This window comes from Lissotriton helveticus, chromosome 2_2 (assembly GCF_964261635.1).
Source record: "Lissotriton helveticus chromosome 2_2, aLisHel1.1, whole genome shotgun sequence".
Taxonomy (NCBI): Eukaryota; Metazoa; Chordata; class Amphibia; order Caudata; family Salamandridae; genus Lissotriton; species Lissotriton helveticus.
Genome location: NC_136060.1, coordinates 308,898,942 through 308,925,239, shown reverse-complemented (window position 1 = coordinate 308,925,239; position 26,298 = coordinate 308,898,942). Strand labels below are relative to the sequence as shown.

At 42.2% G+C, this 26,298-nt stretch overlaps 1 protein-coding gene across 1 annotated transcript in view; it reads right to left on the bottom strand.

Annotated features, from left to right (window-relative positions):
- Nucleotides 1-693: 693 nt before the first annotated feature.
- Nucleotides 694-26,298, bottom strand: part of RAB28 (RAB28, member RAS oncogene family) — a 671,449-nt gene continuing 645,844 nt past the window's right edge. Inside the window, exon 7 of the mRNA XM_078678464.1 lies at nucleotides 694-3,716. Within this exon, the coding sequence (XP_078534590.1) occupies nucleotides 3,624-3,716 (93 nt within the window). The 3' untranslated portion in view covers nucleotides 694-3,623. The remainder of the gene's footprint in view (nucleotides 3,717-26,298) is intronic.

Below are 26,298 nucleotides of genomic sequence, written 5' to 3'. Positions count from 1 at the left end.
ATAAAGGCCTACAGGGAAAAACCAAATGTCTTTCATCCCAGGACATTGATGTGGGTATTAGTGCTGTCTGTCGAAATAAAGTTGTGAATCTAGGAACTTCTTACAGTTGCACAACAACCACATCCGGGTAATCCCAGATCAAACACCTCTAGTTCAACCCAGAGGAACGTAATCTTTATGTTCAGGTTATTGTCACTCAGCAACACCATGCATGTAATTTACTGGTGCAAAATGGTGCAAGATGGTGCAAGTGGAGCAGCTTCATGGGACGTAAAGAGTGTACAACGCTTCGTCATGTATTGGGGGGTTTCTCAATGGATAAAAAAAGTTTCATAGTGGAGAATACAAAGTTTTATTTACTAATTTATTGAGAATCCTTAGGAGTGAGTACAGAGGGGGCGGAAAGTCTGTGGGAATCCATGGTTTGAGTAGACTGCAAACACCTGGAGTTTTTTTTTTTAAGTTACTGAAAGTCGTAAAGGAATGCACATTCTAGGATATCTACAAAACATTCATTCAAGATCTTCACAAACACCAACACGCAATATTTAAAAAGAAAACAATTCACACGACATAGACACGTTTACACGTTACTGATGCAGGTCTGAAATAGCTTCTAATGTGCCGTCAATGAACAAATCAGTCCAATACCTTTTCAGCGGATCTGCTGATAAGAAACGGTAAAATGTCAAATTGTTCAGAAATCAATTTATTAGACAGACTATTTAATACTATTGCTAGATTCTTGAGAATACTAAAAATGATAACATAAAACTAACTCTTTAAAGCAGGTATTAAAATCAGAATTGTCACATCATATAACCGAAGTACATTTAAAGCAGTAAAACACATATTTAGCAGCAGAATAGCACAAGCAATGTTTTATTTAATGTAGAGTTTCTTTTCACTTTCCTCCCATCTCTTTGGGAAACAATGATTTCGGCTCAGGGACACACATTCCTGGTTGCATCACAGTGACCTTGGGTTTAGAAAACTAGGATGAAAGGACGTAGCTTTGATTTTATCCCCATGGCACCAATTAGTTGAGCCTTTAAAAACCGAAAACTGGGGGAAACAGTTTGACAAAATAAAAATGCCTGCCCCTACTTTATGACTGAATTGCAGGACAGATAGCTGTATTTATCAGGAGCGGCTCCTCTGCTAAGGCAGAGGAGCGTCGTCCCACTGCTCTCGGGGCGGTGGAAAAACGAAAAATAACATAATAAAATAAGTTATTATCATTTTATTTTTCGTTCTGTGGGGCTGGGGCTCAGGAAGGAGGAGTGGGCTGTGCACACTAAGGGGGTCATTAGGATGGCGGGCGGAAATTTCTGCCCGCCATCCTTCTGTAGAATGGGACCGCCCGCCTTAGGTGCGGGGGTCCCGTTGCAGAGATTGTACCCAGGACTAAGAGGTGCAGAGATTAGGATGCGGCCGCCACACTGGCGGGTGCATCCTGCATTCCTGACATTGCGGCGGGCAGTACACTCAGCACCGCCCGCCACCATACTAAGAAGGCATGTCTTGCACTCCCTTGCACAACATGGCAGGCACCACGCAGTGCCTGCCATGTTGTGCATGGAACTGCAGGGGCCCATGTGCACCCCCCCCCCCCACGGAGTCCCTGGGGGCCCGCAACGGGCCCCCGCAGGCAGACTCAGCATGCCTTTCTGTGGCGGCAATGCTGCCACAGAAAGGCATATCTCAGCACACATTCTAATATGGCTGGCGGTATCAAACAGACACCGCCACTATATTGAACCCATTTCCGCCCGGTCGTCTTTACGTCCGCCGCGGACCCCCCAGCCATTGTAATATGGCGGGGGGTCTTTGCTGTAAGGATGGCGGGCGGATCGCCCCCGCCGGGCCCTACCGCCGGGCCGACGGGAACTACCGCCGGGGGGGCGATCCGCCCGCCATCCTAATGGGGCCCTAAGTGTGCAGAACTGCTTGGCCGGCCGTCTCGGGCCTGCCAAAGAGTCCTGCACATTTTGCATGTTCCGCACCATGGCTGCATTGCAGCCTCGGTAGAGAACATGCACATGCTTCCTGTCCCAGTCTGAGCGCCGAACCACGGCACTCAGACCAATCCCAACGCTGCATTGCAAGGTTGTGATTAGCTCAGGGGAGCCTGTGTGCTTCAGCACTCTTCAGAAATGAGGGAGAAGAGACAGAGGCGGCAGGCGTAAATAGGTAAGTGTTTTGTTTTTAAATATTTTGTCACCCACACCCCCCTGCCCTGCTCCCGCCTGGCCCTGCCCCGGTACCTGCCAGCTGCCACTGGTACTTATATTAACAATACTAACAACAATGATGCTACAATAAATTAAACAGAGATACACAATCCTGCCACGTGTTATGCTGTAGCTGTCCCAAAACAAAGTGACGAAGCTAATAAACAGCAGGTGACAACTGGGACCCAATCAGCATCATTGCATGGTTCCAGCTGTTATTGTTGTGTTAAATGAGCTACGTTTTTCATTCAGAACCGTGATACACTAGAAGGACAACATTTGAGGTGCTCTCCCTTTGTTAGTGGCAGGGGAGATTTTGCAAACTAAATTAAAAAAAATGAGACTCTTGATTTAAGTGTTTTTAAGGCGTCATATGGAAAACCAGCAGCGACGTTGAAGTAATTAATGAAATAATGAATTAAAATACTGGACCCATAGACTGATGCAGTGTCAAAGATTGAATTAGAAATTAACATCGAACTGGAACAAAGCTACAGGATTGGAACAATCGACAGGGGGAATGCTGAAAGCTACCAAATAGAAAGAAGCAAAAGAATCTAGTGGTGCTCGGAAATAAACAGAGGAGCTTCCCGAGCTAGAGTTTTGGTTTCAATAATAACATTTGAGCATCACAAAAAGTTCAACCCTTTTTCTGGGACAGCAAAACACACAGACCAATGTTGGACGGCTAGTTAATGTCCATATTTCTGTTGTCTGACTGGCTGTGGAGACAACAATACATGGTTCATACAAATGCTTGCTATTAAAATAACATCATCTGAGAAGTACAAAATATAATTTGATAAGATGCTAACATGTAGCTTTATAGATCAAAATCTCACCCTTCTAAAGCTTAATATGGAATTGTAACATAAGTGGCAAAGCATACCCACGTTTTTGAGACTTAAAGACCACATCAATATAAAAACGTAAACAGAAGATCTTCCATTTTGATAATAGTGCATGATTTTCCTTTAAAATATATCTATCATTCGGAATGTCTCAGGATCATGATTCCGGTCTCTTACCTTTTCACTGACCGCAACTGGCTGAATGCAGCACTAGTATGTGGGTAATATTTTGGCTACACAGTTGCATAAAAGCAGTAAGTCCCAATTTTGTAATATCTAAAGCGACTCACATAATGGTGGCACAGGCTCTGCAATATTAAAATACATATCCATGTGCAATTCCATAGAGCAGTCTAATACATATGTTTAATTTCCAAGTGTCTGCTTAGAAAATGGAATTGTGACCGATCCCAGAGACATAACAGGGTAGAAGGTTTCTGAAACCCTCTACTGTACTACAGAGATTGCCACTGTAAAAAGCAAAGTTCCTGTCAGTCCAAGGTGCTGTGCAAGTACTTTAATTCAAATAAAATAAAGTTCATTGTATTGCGCACATCGAGCTTCTAGGGGGATTGACAGTCCTTGTAACAGGCTCTTGACTGTAATTCACAATGTCGGCCTTCACTACTCTCTGTAATAAAAGAAAAAAGATAATTAGCAATAGCAAAAACATTATGGTTCCAATCAAATGAATTCATATAGTATAAATGTGCATATTCAATACAGTATTGTTTAATTTATTACCAATCAACCAATTCACATTATTTGCATACTGCAACTCAATGCTCAATCGGAGTTGAGATTGGTGAGAATCAGTGGTGGCTCCTCCACTAAGGCAGAGGAGCGTCACCCCACTGAACAAAAGGAAAAATAAAATTATAGTAACGTATCCTTATTATCATTATAGTTTTCCAATTGCAGTCAGTGGCTCTTGGTTAGTTTCCATATGTGCCACTTGAGATAGGGCCCAACACCCACACCTACCCACATTGCAAAAAAAGGGTCAGGTTTCATTGGAAAAATGTGATGCCTGTATTCCATCTTTGCCCCATTGTGTTGTAGGCACTAGGCCTACCCACACAAGTGAGGTACCATTTTAACGGGAGACTTGGGGGAATACTTCGTGGCTCACTGCTGATTCTAGAAGTTACTTTAACAGAAATCTGAGGAAAATGTGTGTTTTTAGTCAAAGTGTGAGGTTTGCAAAGGGTTCTGGGTCAGGAAACCTGGTGAGAGCCATGTAAGTCACCCTACCCTAGATTCCCCCAGGTCTCTAGTTTTAAAAAATGTACATGTTTGCTAAGTTTTCATATCTGCCGCCAGAACTAGGACCCAAAATTCACAGCTACCCACATTACAAAAATAGGGTCAGTTTTCAGTGGAAATATATGATGTCTATGTTGTGTTCAAAAGTGAGGTACAATTTTCATCACAAATGTGAGGTTCAAGTTAAGATCCCACTGAGCTATAAAGAAGATCTCTGGAGCACAGCTGTGTTAAACCTTTTAGGAAAATAATCGCAATAGGAGAATTACATAAAGAAGGCTGGTCAGGAAATGCAAAAATGGGCTGACGTGTAGCACTTACCTGCGTGCATTGTTAAAATATTGCTGGGCCAATGAGAAAACAAACACACAAACATTCAACAACTTGTCCTTTGAAGGGATCAGGCTGATGGAGTCCACAGCCACTAATTTCTCCGAATGCCCTGAACAAATTGATTACGTTGAAGATTGCCTAGCCGCAAGAATCACGTACACTTCTTCAGCAAGCGACTTAAATTTACTCAGTTGTTACCGCTCAATCTCCATCTATGGAGGTGTATGCTGAAAAGATTTGGGTGCAGGAACCTGCCCGTTCCTGATACAGGAGGCCCTTACGGAGAGGCATAAGGATCAGAGGGCAAATGCTTAGCCTTAATGGGTCAGGGTACCACATCCTCTTGGCCCTATCCAGGGAAATCAAGATAACTGGGGCCCGGTCTGTCTTGACCTTCCTCAGAATAAGAGGCAGGAGAAGCAGCGGTGGAAGTACATTCAGAAACCTAATGTTTCACTACAGGCAGAAAGAGTCCCCAAGTGACCTTCTTGCTGGGAACTCCAGTGTGAAGTGTTCAAAAATGTCTTGTGCCATAAAGGAGGAAAATGGATTCTTGGCCTGTCAAGTGGCATCTGCTCATCTCATGCTCACTAGCGTTCAGAGACCCTGCCAGATGATTGTCTCTTAGGGAAATTTCTTGTCGGTCCAGTCACCTCCAACGGAACAGTGGTACCTATCACAAGATCCAAGACTCTCTACCACCCTGCTTGTTGCAATACCACATGGCAGTCAAGTTGTCTGTGAGAAACTGTATTGGCCTCTCTCTGATGGATGGGATACAAGCTTTCCGGGTCAGCTGTGTGGCACAAGGCTCTTAGATTGATGTGGAGGTTCAGTTCAGCTGGAAACCACAGACCTCCGATACCTCTCCTACATTGCCACCCAAACTTTGAGACGTTGCATCTGTTACCACTGTGATAGGACACTTTGGAGGGGCAACAGATAATGGCCATTTGCATGGCAAGTTGGTGTTCACCTACCACCACTGGAGATCTTAAACTCTCTCCAACGAGATGCAGACGTTGTCCAACAGACAGCCACAGTGTGGCACCCACTGGAAATTGGGGTTCCACTGCAAAACCTGCATATGCCAACGACTGCAAGAGACCAGGAAGAGGGATGAGACCAGGATCTAAGAATCCTCTGACCTGACATTATTGAAACCCAGGCTTGAACATGAAATAACAGGAAAAAAGCCTGAATGTTCTGATCTTCTTGCAAAGTGGGAAAACTTTGCATGCTACTGTGTTCAAGATGGCCCCTATGATGAGAATTCTGTGTGTCAGCATCAGATGTGTTTTTGATTTATTGATGGAAAACAGAAAGAAGGGCGATGGTCCTTTGGAGGTGGTCTGCGACTGAATGTGGCACACCTGCCCAAAACTGCCAGTCATCAAGGTATGGGAATACAAGTATCCCCGAGTTACATACTTGCACTGCAACCACTGCCTTCCTTCGTAAACACCTAGTAGGCCAAGGTGGGGCAGACGAATAGAAAGGCAAACTGAAAAGGATCCGACCCCTCCAAAAACCGCAGTTAGTGTCTGTGGTAGTGCAGGAACAGCACATAAAAGAACTTCAACGTGCAAGCCCAAACATAGCATCCAATTCCCTGAATCCACGGTAGCGAGAACCTGGGCTAGAATGAGCCTTTTCAATTTCTCCTTCTGTAGGAAGGCATTCAGGGGGCAAAGATTCAAAATCAACCTCAGCCCTTAACCTTTCTTGGGTAGCAGGAAGTAGCGGGTATAATACCCCGTCACCTATTTCCAAGTCAGGCACGCTCATGATGGACCATTTGGTCAAAATCGACTTGACTTCCTACAGACGGATCTCTGTATCATCTACTGTCACTTGAGCAGGAACTGGTAAGAAATAAGGAGGGGACTGAAATGAATAGCGGAGTATACCCTTTATGAAAATTTTGTAACAACCACCAATCTGAAGAGATGGATTTCCAGACGGATAGGAGATATTGAACCCTGTTGGCTGTGCATGGTCCTGCAAGAGGAAATCAAAGGGGTTTTGAAACCGGTGCAGTGAATGAGGAGGTGGGACATTTCTCCCCTCAGTGGTGCCTGTGGCCATCTCAGTGTCTTGTGGAGAAATTAAAAAAGCCATTAAAAAAGTATTGGCTGCCTGAGGAATGGCTGCAAGGGCAGCTGCTGTAAATAAGACAGCCCAAATGAGTAGCCACTAAAGGTTCTGTACTACTGGTAGAATTAGAGATGTTGGATATCAGCAGAAAATCCTACAGTGCACAGTCCACACAGTTTCTTTGTGTCAGGGCCGGCCTGAATCACACATTGGTAGAGTGTTGTTTATCCCACAAAATAAGTCTTTGTTTCTAGTGTAGGCAGCAGTAAATCAAGGAATGCGGCTGCTCTTTTGACAATCACTGTTAAAGAGGCAATTTTTTCTGTGGCTGGATGAAGTGTCCAGCCCACTAGCTTTTTTAGATTCTAATACAATCCAGCATTGGTAAAGTGAAGCGGGAGCAAGTTGACCGTCTAGTTTTCGTTGTGATCTAGTATGTTCAGAAACCCTGGACCTGCGCCTGAACATGAGCTGCAGGGGCCCCAGGCCTCTTATAGAACTGGCATTAAAGGAGAGGCTTGGGGTCGCTTTACAAAGTTGGAAACTGCATTTAGGTAGGGAGACATAGATCAGTCATAGGACGACGTCTGCTCTCGCTTTATAGATTGGCATTGTGATCAGATCCGGCATGACCAGCATGGCCCCAGGAGCTGGAGTGGAGCTATGTGTCAGCACCAACAAGGAACCAGAGGAGTTCCAGCATGGTAGGCGGAGCTGGGCAGGACCTTCCATCGAAAGCGCAACTGGTAGCCCCTGCAGCTCAATATGGCCCGATGGCTCTCCAGAGGAACCGATATCGCCATGAAGATTTCGAGCATGGTCTCCTTAAAGGCCGCCATCTGCTGAGGAGTCGACAAAGGACCAGGAAACTTGGGTTGTCAATGTCAGCCTTGGGATGGGCTTAGATTTGGAAGATGCAGGTGGAGTTGGGTCTTTGGAATTCAGACTGCACAGCTTCTCACCTGAATTAGAACAGAAAGGGAGTTGGTGAATCCCACTGGGCCTGCTTGAACCTCACCCATGGATCTGCATGAGGATTGAGACTTTACAAAGCAGTGGCCCAGCGAACTGGAGCAGCATCAGTAAAGTTGATTCAAGTGTGAACTCCTGTGTTCAGCGACATAGCGCTTCAGTTCAGTTCAATTCAGTTTAAAAGCTTTATTCGGTTGAATTAATCAGCCATACAGCATAGCAATAGTTAAAACATACAAAGAGAAGATATCATCAATTTGGGTAACTACATCCATATAAAACATCCATAAAAAGCGACGGACACAAATTCATTATACAGTTAGTGCAAAGAATAGCCTTTCATAAGTTTAACTGGGATTCCAGCGGCAAAGTCCAACAGGGAACATCAAAGTGCAATGTGCAAAATACAAAATGGTACACAGTCCAGTATACTTTAAAATACAATCACTGGTTAATAACAATTGATTTCCTGATATTAATGGTCTTTAGTAAAAATGATGCTAGGTGGAAACACAGTCCTGGATACTCCATACCGATAAGCAGGTTCATGGCATCCTGCGGGGATCTAATATTATACTTTAAAAAGATAGGTTTTAAATAAAAAATTCTAAAATTTGAATAGAATTTAGAAAAAAGTAAAATATGGAAGCAACTTTGCTGGGAAGCTCCATCACATGGACACGGAATGGTGGTGCTGTTTCATTTTAGGAAAAGCTACCAAATGATGGGCTATGCCTAATCTTAGGCGTGTCAATACGTATCTATGGGAAGTATTTGTTACAAAAGTTAAATACGGTTGGAAACCCTTTACAAGTTCCAGTTGCCGGTAGTATATCACTGTCGATTGTTATACAGGAACAGGATACCCTTTTCGCCTCCAGAAAAACTGTTTTGATCTCAGATTTTGATATAGAATCTGTAAGGCATGGGTCCAAACGTATATCACATTTGAATAAGCAAGCAAACCAATAACAAACGTACTTAATCCACGGTATTTTGTTGCTATTATCTAACCTTAAACAATCTCGAATTAAGGTTTGTGTGAACGCCGTCTCTTCATTACACCATATGGATTTCCAGAGGAGGAGGGGGCGCATAGCCGCTAGGTCTGAGATATAGTCTAGACCTACCTCATTATGGATTAATTCAGTAGAGGCGGAGGGCGGGACACATAGCAAACGTTTAAGGAACAGGTTCTCTTCAGTTAGTAGGGAATTTTTTGTACAATAACCCCAAAGTCCTGCCCCATATATAGATGAGTTCACACACCTAGCCTTATAAATATCCACCATAGCCTTTGGTCTACGATTTCCTAATTTAGCTACAAATCTAAATATACCATTGGCATTCCTCGACATTTTAGACCTAACATTGGCATGTTCAAGTTCCATTCCCTGAAAAAGTCACTCCCAAATAACAGAACAAATTAATCACCTGTACCCTAGAATCATCAATATAAAAATGCCTGGACAATTTGGGGTGCTTACCACATGCCATAATAAATGTTTTCATTTTATTTATAAGGAGCTTCCTTTTGTCAATAAATAATTTAATATTGTTAATAAGACGCTGTAGTCCAATAGGAGTATGGGACAGTAAAACCGCGTCATCAGAGTATAAGAGAGAATTGGTACGGTTTTCTCAAAAATCATGGGGGAATCAGCCGGAATTAGCCTCAGTGCTGAATCTACATTATTAATAAATAATGAAAATAATAATGGAGCCAGCACACATCCCTGGCGGATGCCTCGTTTGACATAAAAAAAAAAGGGTACATTCTCCTGTTAGTCCATTCCGCACTTTACTAGAGAGTTTCTCATATAATCTTGCTAAAAAGAAAACAATCTCTTTAGGGGCGACCATTTCTAATAAAAGTGGCCACAGGATGGAATGGTCAACCAAATCAAAAGCGCTGCTGAGGTCCGCGATACATAGGTATAAATTACCTTCTTTTGCTAGGGTATGTTTACTAATCAATATGTCTAGGTTTACACATTGTTCCAATGTGCCTAGGCCTTTCCTACATCCATATTGGACTACTGAGAGGATCATATTATCATTCGCCCAACTTTCAGGTCTTTTAAGTAAGATCCTACTAATTATCTTAATACAAGAGTCCAAAAGGGAAATAGGACGATAGTTACTCGGTTCAGACTGTGACCCTTTCTTATGGATAGGTATGATTATCGAATGACCCCATGACAACGAAATTGAATCCTCAACAGCAGCATTAAAAACTCTAGTTAAAATTGGGGACTACAGCTCCATTTCATTCTTATATAGGTCAATTGGCACCCCATCTGGGCCCGGGGCCTTGCCCCCCTTGCTATTTATTAGTCCATCAAAGACTTCCTCAATATCAATCAACAGGGGTAATACAGGCCAATTAGTAACATTTTGAGTAGATAAGTTAAAATTGGATGCACTCCTATCAGGATAGTTAAAAATACTAGAAAAGTGTTCCACCCAGGCATTGCAATTGACTAAGGAATTCAATTCCGAAATGTGGTTGTTCATCAAAAAGGGGCTATTGACTGTTTCCCAAAAAAAGTTTGCTATCGTTCGTGTCAGCTGCTAAACTCAGTTTATCCCAGGCTTCAGTTTGGAGCTCTACCTTTCTGCCATTAATTGCTAACTTATAAGTGAGACATAAATGTTCGATAATATCCAATTGTCTAGGTTTACTATTCAAGGCCTTTTTCAGATCCTGTAACGCTCTAGAACAGTTCTGGTCAAACCAGCCCACATTATAATTTTTGTTGACTCTATACAGTCGACTTAAAGAACCTTCCACAACCTTATTTATCTTGGAGAAATTAGACAGTATCATTTTAGCATTAATATCATCTTCAAGACACATTTTAATTTCTTCCCTACAATCATTTATTACCTTACGTTGAAAATCAATAGGGATTATTCTGGCCCATTTAATCTGTATCCCATTAGATCTACATGGGGTTACATGTAAGCCATGTGTGACATTCGGTGTGTTTTTTGTTCCCCAGCATAATAAAGACATAGAGATACTATTATGGTCTCTTGTAGCCTGTACTTGAATCCTGGGTATAGAATGCAGACCTCTTGCATTACAGGAAATTAACATATGATCGATATTGGTTACTGCATTCCTTCCCGTAAAAGTTGGGCATTTCACATTATTCCCGTCAGTCGCACAAATTAACAAATCCAAGTGTTCTTTGTCAGTATCCCCCTCCTAAAACACAGACATTAGCCAAAGAGAGGGGGCACATCTGAACATTAAAATCGCCCACCCAAATGATGATAACTGAATTTCTAATAGTGCCAATCATATTGTTGAGTTCTTTTTCCAAGACACAGCCCACCGTCCGGCGAGTAGGACCAATCACATTGTTATAAAAATTAACTACAATTGCATCACTGCCCTCGATGGATTGGAGCCACATTATCTGACTATGTGGGCCGACGAGATACAATATTTTACTTTACATATCCTCATCTTAATAGAAATTAAAATCAACAGAACCCCTTTGGCTCTACCGAATGTAGAGGCTACGGCAGGTAACCAATACGAGGTAAATCCTTCTACATTAATTGGGTCTAGACTCCATGTTTCTTGGAGACAAATAATATCATGTAATTCTGAAGAAATGAAGTCAGACCAAGACGGGGTCTCTAATTTGTTTGTTATGCCTGATAAGTTCCAAGTAGTGATTGTAAGAGGACTCCTCCCCTGATGTAGGTAAACTAACTTCCTGCTCCACAACAGTGTTTAGTAATATAGGACTTTCTATAATATCACAGGAATTTCTTGTTGGTATGATAGTCTCCGGTGTTTCTCGGGGTAGCATCCCTGCTTGTTTATCCTCACACATTAACATTTCAGACCCATAACTACTACATAACTCAGTACCTTTCTTTCTCCTTAGTCGGAGGGCTCTGGTCCAGCTGAACATTATGATCCTTTCCCGCCCATATGGTTTTCTGTACTAAGTACTTGGGCTGGGCCGCCTTACGTCAGTCATTACTATCCAGGGAGCTCAGCACCTGGAATCTATTAACTACAGGGATATTGCAATGGAGTTGTTTACTGAGTGGAGGGATACCCGGGCATTGATTGGGATCAAACTGATTATCTCTAGTTATACTAGGCCTCAAGTGTCTATAATAAAATCCCAATGGGAGGATATTCTGGTTACATATCCTGGACAATGGTGAATTCTCTAAAGTATTACATGTCCACCTGGGGGAACAAAAGTTAATATTTATGCAATCCCCTTCTAGACATTTATTAAGCGAGCCTATCCAACCAACTCTCCGGGTAGTCAATATCTGATTGGCACCCGCCATGGGCTGCCCACAATTTCTAGATAGCCAGTGGATGGTTTTATTTTTTAACATATCATAGTTTTCCACCTGGCCAGCCCGTAGTTTAGGTACATTGGATAGGACAGCAACGTAAGGTTCGCATTCCGGAGGTAAATCTATTCGTTTAGGTAGTAAAATATCCTCCGGGTCCAGCTTAGTAGCCTGTTTATTCCAGGGGCCAGGTATGGATAACTCATCAGACCCTATCCCTGCTGTTGACTTCTGTATCCGGGCTGGATCAACAGGGGCAGTAAAACTTTCGGGTCTTACATTTACCATTGTGTGGGGATGCCCTTCTCTATTATTAGCACACAACTACTTTGTGACCAAAACAACAGGGACAGTTGTTGATACCCTATCTTCGTCTAGAAACCTGTCCATTCTTCTAGTTTGTTCTAGTTGCCTCTCACTAACTTTGTCCATATTTCCCTCTAACTTATGTACTTCTCTTATCAAAAATTCCAGTTTCTAATAGAGCGGTCTGAGGAGTTCTGTTATTTTCTCGGTAATAATTTTTAATGTAAGATCGGGATATAAAGGGTCTGACTGTACCTGTCTTGCATGTGATCCCTTACTGTTTGTTCTTCCGTCTTTTCTGATCTTGGAACTGCCCTGGCTAGTTAATTTCTTTTTACACCCTCAAGTATTTTTGGGGGATAGTGGGGTAACGGGAATCGATAAAGTAGGTGTCAAAGATATCAGTTTATGATCAACATGTGGTTCTGCAACCAGGTCAGCATCTCTTGGTATTACAGTACCTGTTTCATCTATTATTATAGAACTTTCCATGGAGGCTCTTGGCCCATCCACAATGAAAGCACCCCTATGCTTCTTCCCCTTATCACCTCCCTGTGGGCTAGGGCCTAAAGATAAACGTCTCTCGGTGCGATCAATTTCCTCTGAGAGTACGTTTACCACTCTTACAAGGTAGGTATCTATAGTGGCGCATGATTTTTCAATCTCCCTTTTGTTAGTTTTCCTATTAGCCATCCTGTAAGCACCGATTTTGATATAATTAAGTACACACTAGAGATCTAATATTTAAAGCACTAAAAACCGGGTTACAGATGTCCTTTGAGATAATTCAGAGATAAATACCAGGTCCCACTTTGTACTGGACAGGGGGGTGGCCCAGCCCGGCCTCCTCCGGCCTCAGACGGCCCAGTCCTTGTCCCGGGCTTCTCCCGGCGCTGCCCCCGTGCGTCCCGCGAAGCAGGTGGCGCACTGAGTTAAGTAACAGCCGGTGGTGGGAGGGGCTGCTAGCAGTCAGCTGGTGATGGCCCCATGGACTCCTGGATCTCCGAGTTCCCGCTCGCGGCAAGCAGCAAACACCCCACAACTCCAAATGCAAAGCGTCACCCGCGAAGCGGGTGGCGCGAGGAGTTAAGTAACAGCCGGTGGTGGGAGGGGCTGCTAGCAGTCAGTTGATGATGGCCCCGTGTACTCCTGGATCTCCGAGTCCCCGCTCGCGGCAAGCAGCAAACACCCCACCACTCCAAATGCGAAGCGTCACCCGCACAGCGGGTGGAGCGAGGAGTTAAGTAACAGCCGGTGGTGGGAGGGGCTGCTAGCAGTCAGCTGGTGATGGCCCCATGGACTCCTGGATCTCAGAGTCCCCGTTCGCTGCAAGCAGTAAACACCCCACAACTCCAAATGCGAAGCGTCACCGCTTCATTTTCTGCACCCTGATCACCTTCGACCGTATCAGGGGGCACATGTTGCATGTCTTTTCATCGTAACTAGAACCAAGGTACCACAGGCAAAACATCATGCAGGTCCTTGAACGATATCTGCTTTCTGCTATCGCTGCACAGCTTGAACCCTATCATCTTAGACAGGAGACATTTTCTTTGATACTATGCTGTTCCTGAATTTTGGCATTGGTAAAGTTGGGAGTAGAGCCCAATCAGCATCAAATGGAGCGGAAAAAACATTAGTGACATAAGTGCACAAGAATAGAGCCTATTTATTATGGGGTGGTGCACGGCTGTCATGGAGATAGACGGCACCACCTGCAGGTGCATGGTACCAATTACTGCTTTAAAAAACCAGGTCCAGTCTGGTGCCTGGGATTGTTCTAAAGGTGAGGAAACTGGTTATTACTATCCTTCAGAATGTTTTCTCCATATGTAGTAACAGGCTGATAACCATGGGGTTTGCCTGTTCTCATTATTCATGGATAAGTTGCCCTGAGAGAACAGTGGCCAAGAGTCCCACAGAAAGTTAAACTGCTAGACAAAAAAACTTCACAACCCAAGGCATCCAGCTTCTTGTAGTCCCTAACTGGAGGAGTAATTGGGAATGCATTTGAGACTCTCCAGTGATGGAGGGGTGACAAAAAAAACGTGGGTCACCCAGACGAGGTCAATGCATCTGGTAATCGAAGGACCTGTTGATTAACCCCTTCGCAGCTGGAGGGATTCCCCCGCTGTGCTGGGGGGCGGGGGGCGCTTACAGCGCCCCCATGCTCATGACGAGGTCAGCTCGTCATGAGCCACGGCGCTCCGGTGCTCGTCATGACCGCGCCCATTCCAATGGAACGTTCAGCACAGCAGGGGAATCAGGCCAGCGTGCGAGCGTTCCACCGTACGGGCGCGGGCATGACGGGCTCAGCTCGTCATGAGCACCGGAGCGCCGTCGCTCTTGAGCATTCAAGAGGTTAACAGAATCCTGGATTCTTGAGTTTGTTGGTTAAACACTTTGTAAGTCTGAAGTAGAGAGCATTGGTATAGTAAAGGATCTGGTGCAGTTGAGGCCTGCACTCTTTGATGGCAACTTATGTCAGGGAGGAAACACTCCAATGTTATCCTAGTATTGAAATAACTTTTTATTACATTGTTGACTTTACTTTGCAAAGAGTTTACAATCCATATTGACATCCATATTTTTTACTTCTGTAGTAGGAGACGTTTCAATTTTTAAGGGGCTGTCTGTGGTAGTGTCCTAGGTTTTACAAATTCAGAAAGAGAGAAAGGAGCTCAGTTTTTTATTGTCATTTTATAATCATTTAGGTGTCTACTGCCTGTAGAGGTTTGGAGAGAGAGAAAATCAGAGAGTTTCCGAGTTTCAGAATAATTTGGGTATCGTCAACATAACAGCTGCAAGATGCTTAAATGTGTTGATAGTTCTGAAAGTGAGGCACAGTATATAATGAAGCATACAAATATTTGAGCTGTGAGAAAACGCCTACCTACGTTTGTGAGAAAGGTGCTGATCAAAAGGGGCCAATGTCACAATTTGCATTTTGTCTGTGAGGTAACATCAATTTTACAATAGTGCCTTGATTTCCTCTCTCCTTTAGCATTTGGAGTAGCAGTTGCTAGTAAGCTATGTCAAAAGCTGCTGAAATTTCAACTAGGGGTGATCCAGCGAGATTACCAGCGTGGTTTACTCATAAACTACCATACTCACTTGGGCCCATAAACATTCACACATAAGCCGATAATCACTGCTGTGATCAAAATGTAATATTCCTGCGTGTTGAATTTACCTTTACACCAATTATTACCAACCCTATCACCTTGGATCTTAATTTCCTCTGGTCAATAGATCAGGTTGTTAGCAGAATAGGTAGAAATGACATTTACTTTTGTTTCTTAAATGACCACAGACTCGAGAGAGTTTTAAATGTTTATCTAGTCAATAATTTTGTGAGTCAGATACCAATACATGTCATACACCAATTACTTTAAGGAAATGATCAAGAGTAAAACAAAATGACTTTGTTAAAATCTCATGACGATGGTACCTAGAAAGGGGGGAAACAGAGAGCAGTACAAGGACACACTACACAGAATTATATTTACCTAGAATGGTGTGAGGACCAACCACTGGCCAAGGAGCTGGAAATGAGACTCCCAAGTAGTCATGAGCCAACAGATCAGGACAGGTTCAGGACAGGATATGTGACCTCTTCTAAGAGCAACGCCAGTGTCGCACCCCTCTCTGGCACTATTCTCTTTGATTCTTCCCCTTTTGGGTGGACAGATTCTTCTTCAGCAATCTCTTCAACTCTTCTCTCTCTCCGTCTCTTCTCTCTCGATTCTTCTATCATCATAGTGCTCAATCAGCGTCTCTGACCTACGTGACATCCGCCGTCATCTTCATCGGTGATGGGTGTCATCAAACTGACTAAGCTTACCTTAGTTTTATTATTCTAAGTGTATGTACCACCCCCAATGTTTGCATATTCGTGAAAACCCCTACTTCTGATTGGACAAGGTGATGGGGCGAGGTCATCACACCATACTAATGTAATACTTATCTTTAGCTGATTGTTCAATATTTCCGCCCCTTAATTTACTTTCCCAAGCTTTATTCCCACACGCATTTTCATATTAGGTGTGTTCACAATGTATATGAATTTTGACTTCTTCTCCTTCCCTTCTTCAGGTTGAGAGGTGAGTTTTCCAAGAGCTTCTTAGCTAGAGCAACCGTGGCTGAGTTTCAAATGACACATCATGGATCAGGACGGGTTTGGTGCGCTTTCGCACAGATCAGGTGGGATAGGGATTTTAGTCACCCTCCAGGCCCAAATACGTACTAATAATAAAGTTAAAGAAAGGCATGTTAGAATACGAATACAAATGAATGCACTGTATACCACTTATTCCTACTCTAATCCCTTTAATGTATTTAACTTTTGCATTAGCAGTTTAGTAAAACGTGATTTAGTTTAAGCATAGCATGTGCATTAACATGTGAGTTTTAAGCAGCCATTTTAATAGCTATTGCGCCGCTGCAAAGTTTCCCACCAAAGCAAAAGACGTCGTACTACGTAGATGCAGTAGACGCATACGCAGAAAGTTCCCACGTTTTCGGCAGCCATTTTTAAACATTCGGGTTACTTATTAGTAAAACACATAGGCAAGCTTCCCCTAGCTTTAATGTAACAATGTATAATGGAATTATTAGTATTTACGAACATGTTGATTACAATATTACATGTTATTTGAGAGGATTGCATCGAGCAAGTCTCCTTATGAAACATTGCTCCATCAGGGGGAGTTCAGTCTAATGTGTTCCAGAGGTCGTTCCCGATAACAATTATTGCTGATTTAGAAACTTTTCCAGCTCAAAAATGTTTGTTTATAAGAGAGGATTTTATTTTGCTGAGGGAACTCGAAGACCTGGATGAATGAGGCTTTTGTAATCAGTTTGCCCAGAAGAGGTCTTTAGGATATCAGTTTGTATTTTGTCAGTTCCCCCGGTTCGAGTCACCTTTACTTGAGGGTTGGCTTCTTTTTTATTCACTCTGGAACATTCAAGACGAACATGGTTGAATAATATTAGCTTTGGTTGGATAGGCCTTATGGAAGCTTGGAGTATGCGCTTGAATATTTTGGGGGGGCATGGGTAAGTAGGCAGTCCAGTGATAATTATAGTTTTACATGATTGGTAGTTTTCTTTAAGTGAAAGAAGGTTGAATGAGCAGAGCTTTAGTTGTTCATTACCGTGGACTCACTTGGGTGTGTTGTGGTAATGAGCTACCTTTGTTACGAATTGGGTCTTGATATTCGTGTCTTTTTGTTAAAGTGTGCTGCATTGGAGTTGCAGTATTCTGCACAATGATTAGTGCTATCGAAGATGCTTTCCTTGTTTTGAAATTCTTATACAGTTTTGAAGAGTTCTTTGGTCAGATGAATGGTGTCTGTGATACACTGAAAGTAGTTTGATTTTTGACGGCTGACTGAAAGATGTGGGATTATAGTTGTACCTGTTTTATATTTCTGGTTGTTCATCTTTCTTTATTTTCTTTTAAGGCATGTAGTTTTTCTTGTTTACCTCAATGGAACCAGCCATGTGTTGAGATGTGGTTGGCAATATTGAGAGGCTTTGAGGGGAATTACATTGTCAAAGGTGTCAGAAAGCCTGTGATAAGACTGGTTAACATGCATCTAGAAGTTCTGAAAGTGTTGACTTTGAAGCTCACCCATCTCCTATCAGGGATCTTTATTTGGTGTTGACTGGAAAAGCGAGACAATTTCGAAAAGTTTATATTATAGGTAAACCCAGCCCCACTCAGGAAAGGAGCAGATTGAGGACTGGGTCTACAGTAGAGGGTCTGTAACTTCCAACCCAGAAGCAGAGGTGATGCTGCCCCACGAGTGCTGCTGTACCTACAGTACAAGGTATATGAGGTAGGCAGGAGTCCCACCCATGACAAGAGTGATATTGCCCCAGTTTAGGCACTGCAAATAAAGTGGTAGGGTTGTGTGTGCTACTGAGAAGATGTGGTGATTCAACCCTACTGGTTGTTACTAGAACTACAGTAATAAGTTACTGGACCTCCACCCACTAGTAGATTTGATGCTAATCTAGGTGAATAACTGAACCTACACTAGTAGCTCTATAGGCCCCACTTAGGAGAGGAAGTGATGCTGCACTTAGATAACTTCTGAACCTACTGTAGATCTGTGGTGCCCACCCAGGACAGAGGTGTTTCCCATGGTAAGTGTAGTAAGAAACCCACCTTAGTAGATTATTACAAGCCACAAGCTAGCCGCTTATTAGTGAGAACCACAAACATTTTTTAATCATGTGCCCTTTAGCTGTGTTGCACAAAACGTGGCCACCGTGTTAACAAGAGTGATGGTCCATGGCTTCTGGCCCTAAGCCCTGTTGAAATAGGGAAGATGCCACAGGAAGGCATCATAAACCTTCATCCTTTCACCTAGACACCCTAGGAGGAGGGGTTTAATCAGTCCCCCACCCCCCCTGCTTGGAGTCTCAGGCTTTGGAGGAAAGGGACAATGGGGTAGCAGAGAAAGGGCATTTTAGTGATGCAAAAAAGTGAGGAAAGACAAAAACTAGGAGGAGAAAAAAACACTGCGGTGGAAAATAAAGGTACACAAAATGCAGCACTTGGCAAATACTAATACAATTAAAAAAAATATCTTTACTTTTCAAGCCCTCAGAAACTAAGAAGCACCCTGCATCAGACCGAGTACGTTTTAGGTAATATGATTTATAGGAGGAGAGGCAAGAAAGACAAACAACTCTGGCTTACGACAGTTAACTCCTATGTGCACTGTATTAAATGTTGCTCTTACTTCCTCTCCCACATTCGTTGTGTACACGTGTCCTTTCGCCTTTCACCCATGTACATCCCCACACCACAATGTTTCAACACAATCAAGTTTTTGGTGAAGTTCATCCAGTGAAATGAATCACCTAGCAGCATCAAAGATGAGACTGCAGATGCTCCCATTACCCAGGGCACAGTTCATGGTCAGCTATGAAAAATTAGCGTTCTTAATTGTACAGCTAACTTGTTCATGCAACTAAGGTTAAACTCAAAGGATGTTGTGATAAAGTTAAGATTAGGCACAAGTGTGACAGAGTGTGATGCTGTTCTAATCTTTTAGGGATGCATTATAATCATCAACAACAGGATCACCTTCAAACTCCTCATTCACGCACACAAGGCCCTACACAACGCCGGACCAGCATACCTCAACGACCGACTCAGCTTCTACATCCCCACCCGCAGCCTCCGCTCAGCCAACCTGGCCCTCGCCACAGTTCCACGCTTCCGGAAAACTACCGCCGACGGCAGATCCTTCTCCTACCTCGCCGCAAGGACCTGGAACACTCTCCCTACCGACCTACGACAGACCCAGGACCTGCTGACCTTCAGAAGACTTCTCAAGACCTGGCTTTTCGATCAGTAGCAGCCCCCCTCCTCCCCTCCACCCCACCCACAGCGCCTTGAGACCCTCAAGGGAATGTAGCGCGCTTTACAAATGGATTGATTGATCCACATGTATCCTGTTGCTATATTAATCTTAGGATATTACGATGAAGATTATAGAATCATGTAAGAAGAATATTAAATGTAATTTTATGTAACCCGAGAATGAATGTAGTAAAAGCGCATGTTAAAGGAACTATATATGTGTGAAGAATATATCTGTTTGATTAAAGTGTTGAATTTGTGGCCCATATACGTTCATATGTTAAATGTGTATAACGTTCCTATTTTAGCCAAACTAGGTAGGCCTAACTTTTGTTTCTCCCTGTTCGCTCTCAAGTTGAAATCATTAATTGGAAGTCATATGCCTGTGGAATATTTTCTTTTCTTTACTTTCATGTATCTGCTGCAGGTGCAAAGATCCACCCTTGTTAGCTAGAATAACTCCATTGTTTTAGAAGTTAGGCAACAGTAGGTAGGAGAGGAGGTCTTTGACTAAGCGGAGATGATAAAATGGGAGGATGTTTCTCGTGTTTGGAAAGGCTTGGGAACCAAGGTCATCGAGCAGGAGTTTGGACGTTCTATTACTTCATGAAAAGTTACCTTCAAGGATGAGGCGATCACGTGATGTAATTGGGGGGGTGTTTTCTGACTTTATTATCAAGAATTAGGTAAAGAGCCAAAGATTGCTGCTTACCTGGGAAGAGAACAGTATCTTAGAATGAGCTCTGTAGCTTTATACGACTTGACCCAAACAACGTAAGTGTACATCTTAGGAAGTCTTCACACGCTGACACCTTTTAGGTACTTGCCTGGGAAGATGTAAAGTAGGGATGTCACCTTAGCAATAGTGTAGGGACAGATTAGGGTGTACTCCTGATTACAGATTGCCAATGGAGAAGGCTCTCGTTGCGATATCCATAATAAGTTGTGTCTTGATTTTAGAATTAGTTATTCTATGTATCTTACAATGTCTGAACGTTGTCCGAAGATTTAGTTTTGTATTAATGCCTATGTATTTTTATACTCTTGTAATGAGATGTCTATATGTCCTTCTTTTCTCATATGTATAATAAATTCTTTAAATATAACATAGTAATTGGTGTTCTTTAAGGTCATATTCGGAGATAATGTGCAATTGGAAGTGATTTTCCCCTCTACACTTGCAAGCAGGCAAAAAGATCATTGACCAGAGGTTCTTGAGTAAATCTAGAACAACATGGAACCTGGACCCATCAGGTGCAATAACGATGGGAATGTCCGTCCATGGTTGTGATTAAGAAAACACTTTAATACTGTACAAATGTAAATACATGTCAGAGTAAAAGAGTTACCAAACAATTAAAATCACACAAATCAAATGAGTAACAAAAAAACGCAATGAATGCCTTTGCACACTGGCCCTGGGGTTATTCCCATCTAACACCAATAGACCCCTTGCCAAATCGCTAAAGTGAGTATTCAACCTTTTTCACAAAAAGGCAGAAGGGTGAGATAGTACGCCTCTTTCTTCGGTAGTGTCATTATTACATCCACTGATGAGCTCTCCTTTTGTGATCGTATATTTGGCATGATGCAAAAATAATACATTATTTCACGAGTAAAATAATTGTAGTGTTTTATCTTTTAACTACTGTACACATCACTGCGGGAATAACGCCTACAAAATAAGCTCTGCCTTATGTCTTGTAGCTGTTGAAGGTTCAATTGATCCCCTTCATACTGCCCTATCTGGCGGACTGGCATCATCATTAGCTGGGCTCCCGGTCCCTCGTTATCACCTCGGAGGCTGCTGGCTCATTTGTAAGAGCTAAGCAGTGGGGTCAAAGCTGACCAGGGTTATCTGACCTCCGCGAATACAATTCTGCTTTCACAAGGTCGACGAAAGAGACGCTGAAAAGGGCCGTGCAACAGGCACACCATTAACTGTTAACACAATGTTTGTTTAAATCCCCTCGTGTAAACACAGCGTGGTTAGTGACCTTTCCTTTAAATCCACTGTCATGATACTGATTAACATGTCAGGATTTAGATTTTCAAGCGGGATTTCAACTACATGATAAGGAGGACCGGCTTCTTTTCCCATCTCGCAGTCTCCCCTTGCTTCAACATGCGCATGAACAGGGTTGGCAGTATTTTCTGCCAGATTTACAATGCTCTCAGCACCTTTTATGCTTAGAAGCAGAAAAAAAGTTTGCTTTGTTGGCGCAAATGGCATTCTGTGTCTCAACGCATTCGTTTCTGAGTGGCAATATATGGAACTGACGATTGAAGTAAATATGCAATTTTCTACAAGTGTAGAGCTATTGGTGGGAAAGGAACTATTGGAGCCATCTGGAATAGAGTGAACACCCACAAATATGCCAGTTGGCCTTCACACATAATATCCTTAGTCAAGCTTAGTGGCAAAACACTGAGCTAAAATGCATATTGGACTTGCTAAATGCCTCCATATTTACAGGAGGCGTATGGAAGGACATTAGTCCAAGTGAAAAAATAACAGGGGGGTGGGGGAATTTCAGGGCATTTGTGACTGAAAGCCACTAGTAGAAAATATGCATGCTAAGAATTAGAAGAATGCACAGAAATCTACCATTGTTGTAGATGTAGGTTCATCAACCTTGGATTTTTGTCGGCCCTGAAATAAAAGTAGCATCTTTATTTGTGAACTGACCAACTTAGGGCTTGATTTAGAACTCGGCAGACCGGTTACTCCGTCACAACAGTGATGGATATCTGGTCCGCAGAAATATAAATCCAATTACATCCTATGGGATTTATATTTCGGTGGAAGGGATATCCGTCCGCCGAGTTCTAAATCAGGCCCTTAGTCTCCAACAGCATTGTTTGTATGTGCTCATGTATGCCTTCCGATTCTTATTTGTTTAAGTTTCTGATGAGCAGTGATTTAATCTGTGACCACAGTCAGACGGTATGCACAACTGATGCTGCTGGTAAGTTCCTGTGGACTCAATATCCCATTTACTGACCAAAGTGACTTAGAGTAGTCAAGTCCATGCAATGGTATTTGCTTTCTGAAAGCGCACGCTGATGGCACTTATTTAAATGGACTTCTGAATGGAAATCAGGATAATGTTAATATTGATGTTGATGTACGCAATGATACATGTATGTATAAAAACAAAATCCATCAACTCATACTGATTGACAGATCATAGCTGGGGTGGCACATAACCAGCAGGACAACCGCGCAAATAGAAAAGACCCAGATTAGTCCCACAGATAGGCAGCAACATCACCATGGTCCAGGGAGATTGGCCCCATTAAAATGCACATGGCTGGAGGAGCGTACATTCCCACAACACCATAAAGTTAAATACCACATGAAGTTAGGAACACTCAGCCAATCAGGACACGCACAGACAGCGATCATGCACTCCCCTTGCTGGACACTGGGACAGGTTACCCACTGGCCCTCATTATGCCACACAGGGTCAACACACTCTTGCATTTGTCATCAGGTGGGAGCAATTTATGGCTCCATAACTAGGCCTGCATTCCTCTCCCTAAATATGATATATGAATTGTTTTATGATGCTTTTAAGAACCGTATAAAAAGACGCTCAAAACGATTGTACTTTGAGTCAGTCTGTAGAACCGTTTCTGTATAATGTAGTCCCGGCCGCAGTGTTTAATTAAACCAACTGTTTCTGTTTTGCCAAACGCCTCTTGCATGTGTTTTTTCAAGGTAAATTCATATTTGAGCAACATTAGAGATGTGTATTCTCCACCTAATGGCGGCAGACTCACAATCACAGGTCCTAAGTCACACGACTGAGCAACTGCAGAATTCCCTATTGGGTAGCCCAAATCTCAGCCGCCCACCATCATGTCATGTGTGACCTGTAACTTTAATATTCTATATGACCAAATATACTTTGAGGAGAGCATGCTCACAGTGTCAGTATTGTCATCTGCAGACATTCTCGGACCCTGTTGTATTTAATCTCTGATACAGCATTTCGAAGAGAACAATACCCATAGCACAATATTCAAATGGACACGTATTCACTGAACACTGATTTCATGGAATTGGTAGCAAATGCACAGCCTAACTAGAGATGAAGAAACGCTGTACTACAGCAGTGAAGAAATAGGCCTAATGTGTGGACGGATATTGCTCCAGATCACTGGTATATATATATATATATATTACCTACTGGCGATAGCCAGTAGGTATATATAGTTAGGATTGTTTTCCATAGGGAAATCGCAACATTCTATTGGGAATAACTTTGGCGCCGGTTGAGGAATATTCCTGAAATTTTCCTTAACTTTGCCTCGTGGCGCTCCGGTCCTTCCCTGACAGTTTGGGGGGGATTCGTTAAGCGGGGGCCGAGATAAAAGGGGGGTCCCAAAACGTGTTTTCCCCATGTTAATTTCCATAGGGCGGTTGGACTCACTTTTAGCCCGAACGGCTGAATGGTTTTCCACCAAACTTGGCAAAATTGTAGGGACTGGTAGCCCGATGTGCCTTTGCTATGTCTCAAGATATGTGCTCCAGTGGTTTTTACGAAAATTAACTTTGAAAAAATATATATTGGGCTACATTGGGCTATATATATATATGTTAGAGCCCAAATGTAGCCCAATGTAGCCCAAAGATGGCCACCTGAGACAAAAAAAACAAATGTAGCCCAAATATCAGCCAGATGTAGCCCAACTATAGCCCAATGACAGAATGTCCCAGAGTGTTCGAAAGAACAACTAGAGCCCTAACAGTCTTACTTATGACAAAAGTATGGCACACCTGAAGTCATCTTGATTGGAATAAAGTGTTAACACTTAAAACATTTAATTTGCAAAGGGACAAAATGAGGGGGTTCATTTTGCCATAGAAATTATGATTAGTGCTGAAGAAAGAAAAATTAGGGCACATTTTGAGTGACTTCTCAAATCCTCTTATATTTCATTAAAAAAATTCTGATATGCAGTCTCCCAAGATGGCCACCAGAGACAAAAGAGCCTGTGCTTAAAAACTCTGTTAGCAAAGCAGGCATTTGAGATTTAAAAAACGTTTTAATATATAAAAACGTTATCCGCTAATAAAATTAGCATTTCAAAAACCTTGCGAATTCACTGAAAAAACCATAGGTTTCAGGCCTTACATAGTTAGGAATTAGCCTTTAAAAAACCTTTGAAATCCACTGAAAAAACCATAGGTTTCAGGCCTTATATAGTTAGGAATTAGCATTTAAAAAAACCTTGCAAATTCACTGAAAAAACCATAGGTTTCAGGCCTTATATAGTTAGGATTTAGCATTTAAAAAACCTTTGAAATTCACTGAAAAAAACATAGGTTTCAGGCCTTATATAGTTAGGAATTAGCATTTAAAAAACCTTTGAAATTCACTGAAAAAACCATAGGTTTCAGGCCTTATATAGTTAGGAATTAGCATTTTAAAAACCTTTGAAATTCACTGAAAAAACCATAGGTTTCAGGAGTTATATAGTTAGGAATTAGCTTTTAAAAAACCTTTGAAATTCACTCAAAAAACTGTAAGTTTTAGTGGTGTTATAGTTAGCTGGATATTTTACTCATACAAAACCATTGAAATTGCTCCTATATAGTTATTTGTACTAACTATATTTCGCGCACCCGCAATCCACTGCTGATGATGTCACATATTAGATCATTCATGACATGGTCAGTGACATCACTGATGACATCTCAAATGACATCACTGATGACATCACTGATGACATCATCCACGTGACAATCACATACACCTTTTCATACACTATTACAATTTTTCATCACTCTTTATAAAATACAGAGTATCATATTTAAATCCACTGTCACAGCAATACAAGTATCTAAAAATCCACTCAGTGATTCACACATCTAATCACTTACCTATGGATTCACTCATACATGCTGTCAATGAACAATAGAACACTATCAAAAATACTTATACATCTATATCGACATTAAACAACAGCACGCATCCTATTCACATATGAAGTCATCCTACTCACTTATGCAAACAATGGATCATACTTACATATTTACTTAGCAAAATACTTATACAAACACCACTTCTTCTATTCATTTAGATAGTAAGTCATACTTAGTGAATTATAAAATCATTATTATAAGTATACAGTTATCCATACTGTCACTCACACAATCATTGTGTCTTATGTATACTTATTTATATACAACTGACACATACACTGCCTTTTATTTTTCTAGTTTGTTGGACCTGTACCATTGAAAAATATATTTGCTCATCACCACACCCATAAAGATATTTACTCACCCAAACAACTGTTAGAACATGTAGTTTTAACTTCATATATCTACTGAATCAACTATTCACACATCTTTGGACAGTCACACACCCCCCACCGAACCACACACACTTTCACACTCCCATACAAATACTCAGTTAACTAATCAATAACTAATATAGACTGTCACATAGCTAGTAACCAACTGTAGAATCAGTTTACACAACAACTGACAAAGTGATACAGATAT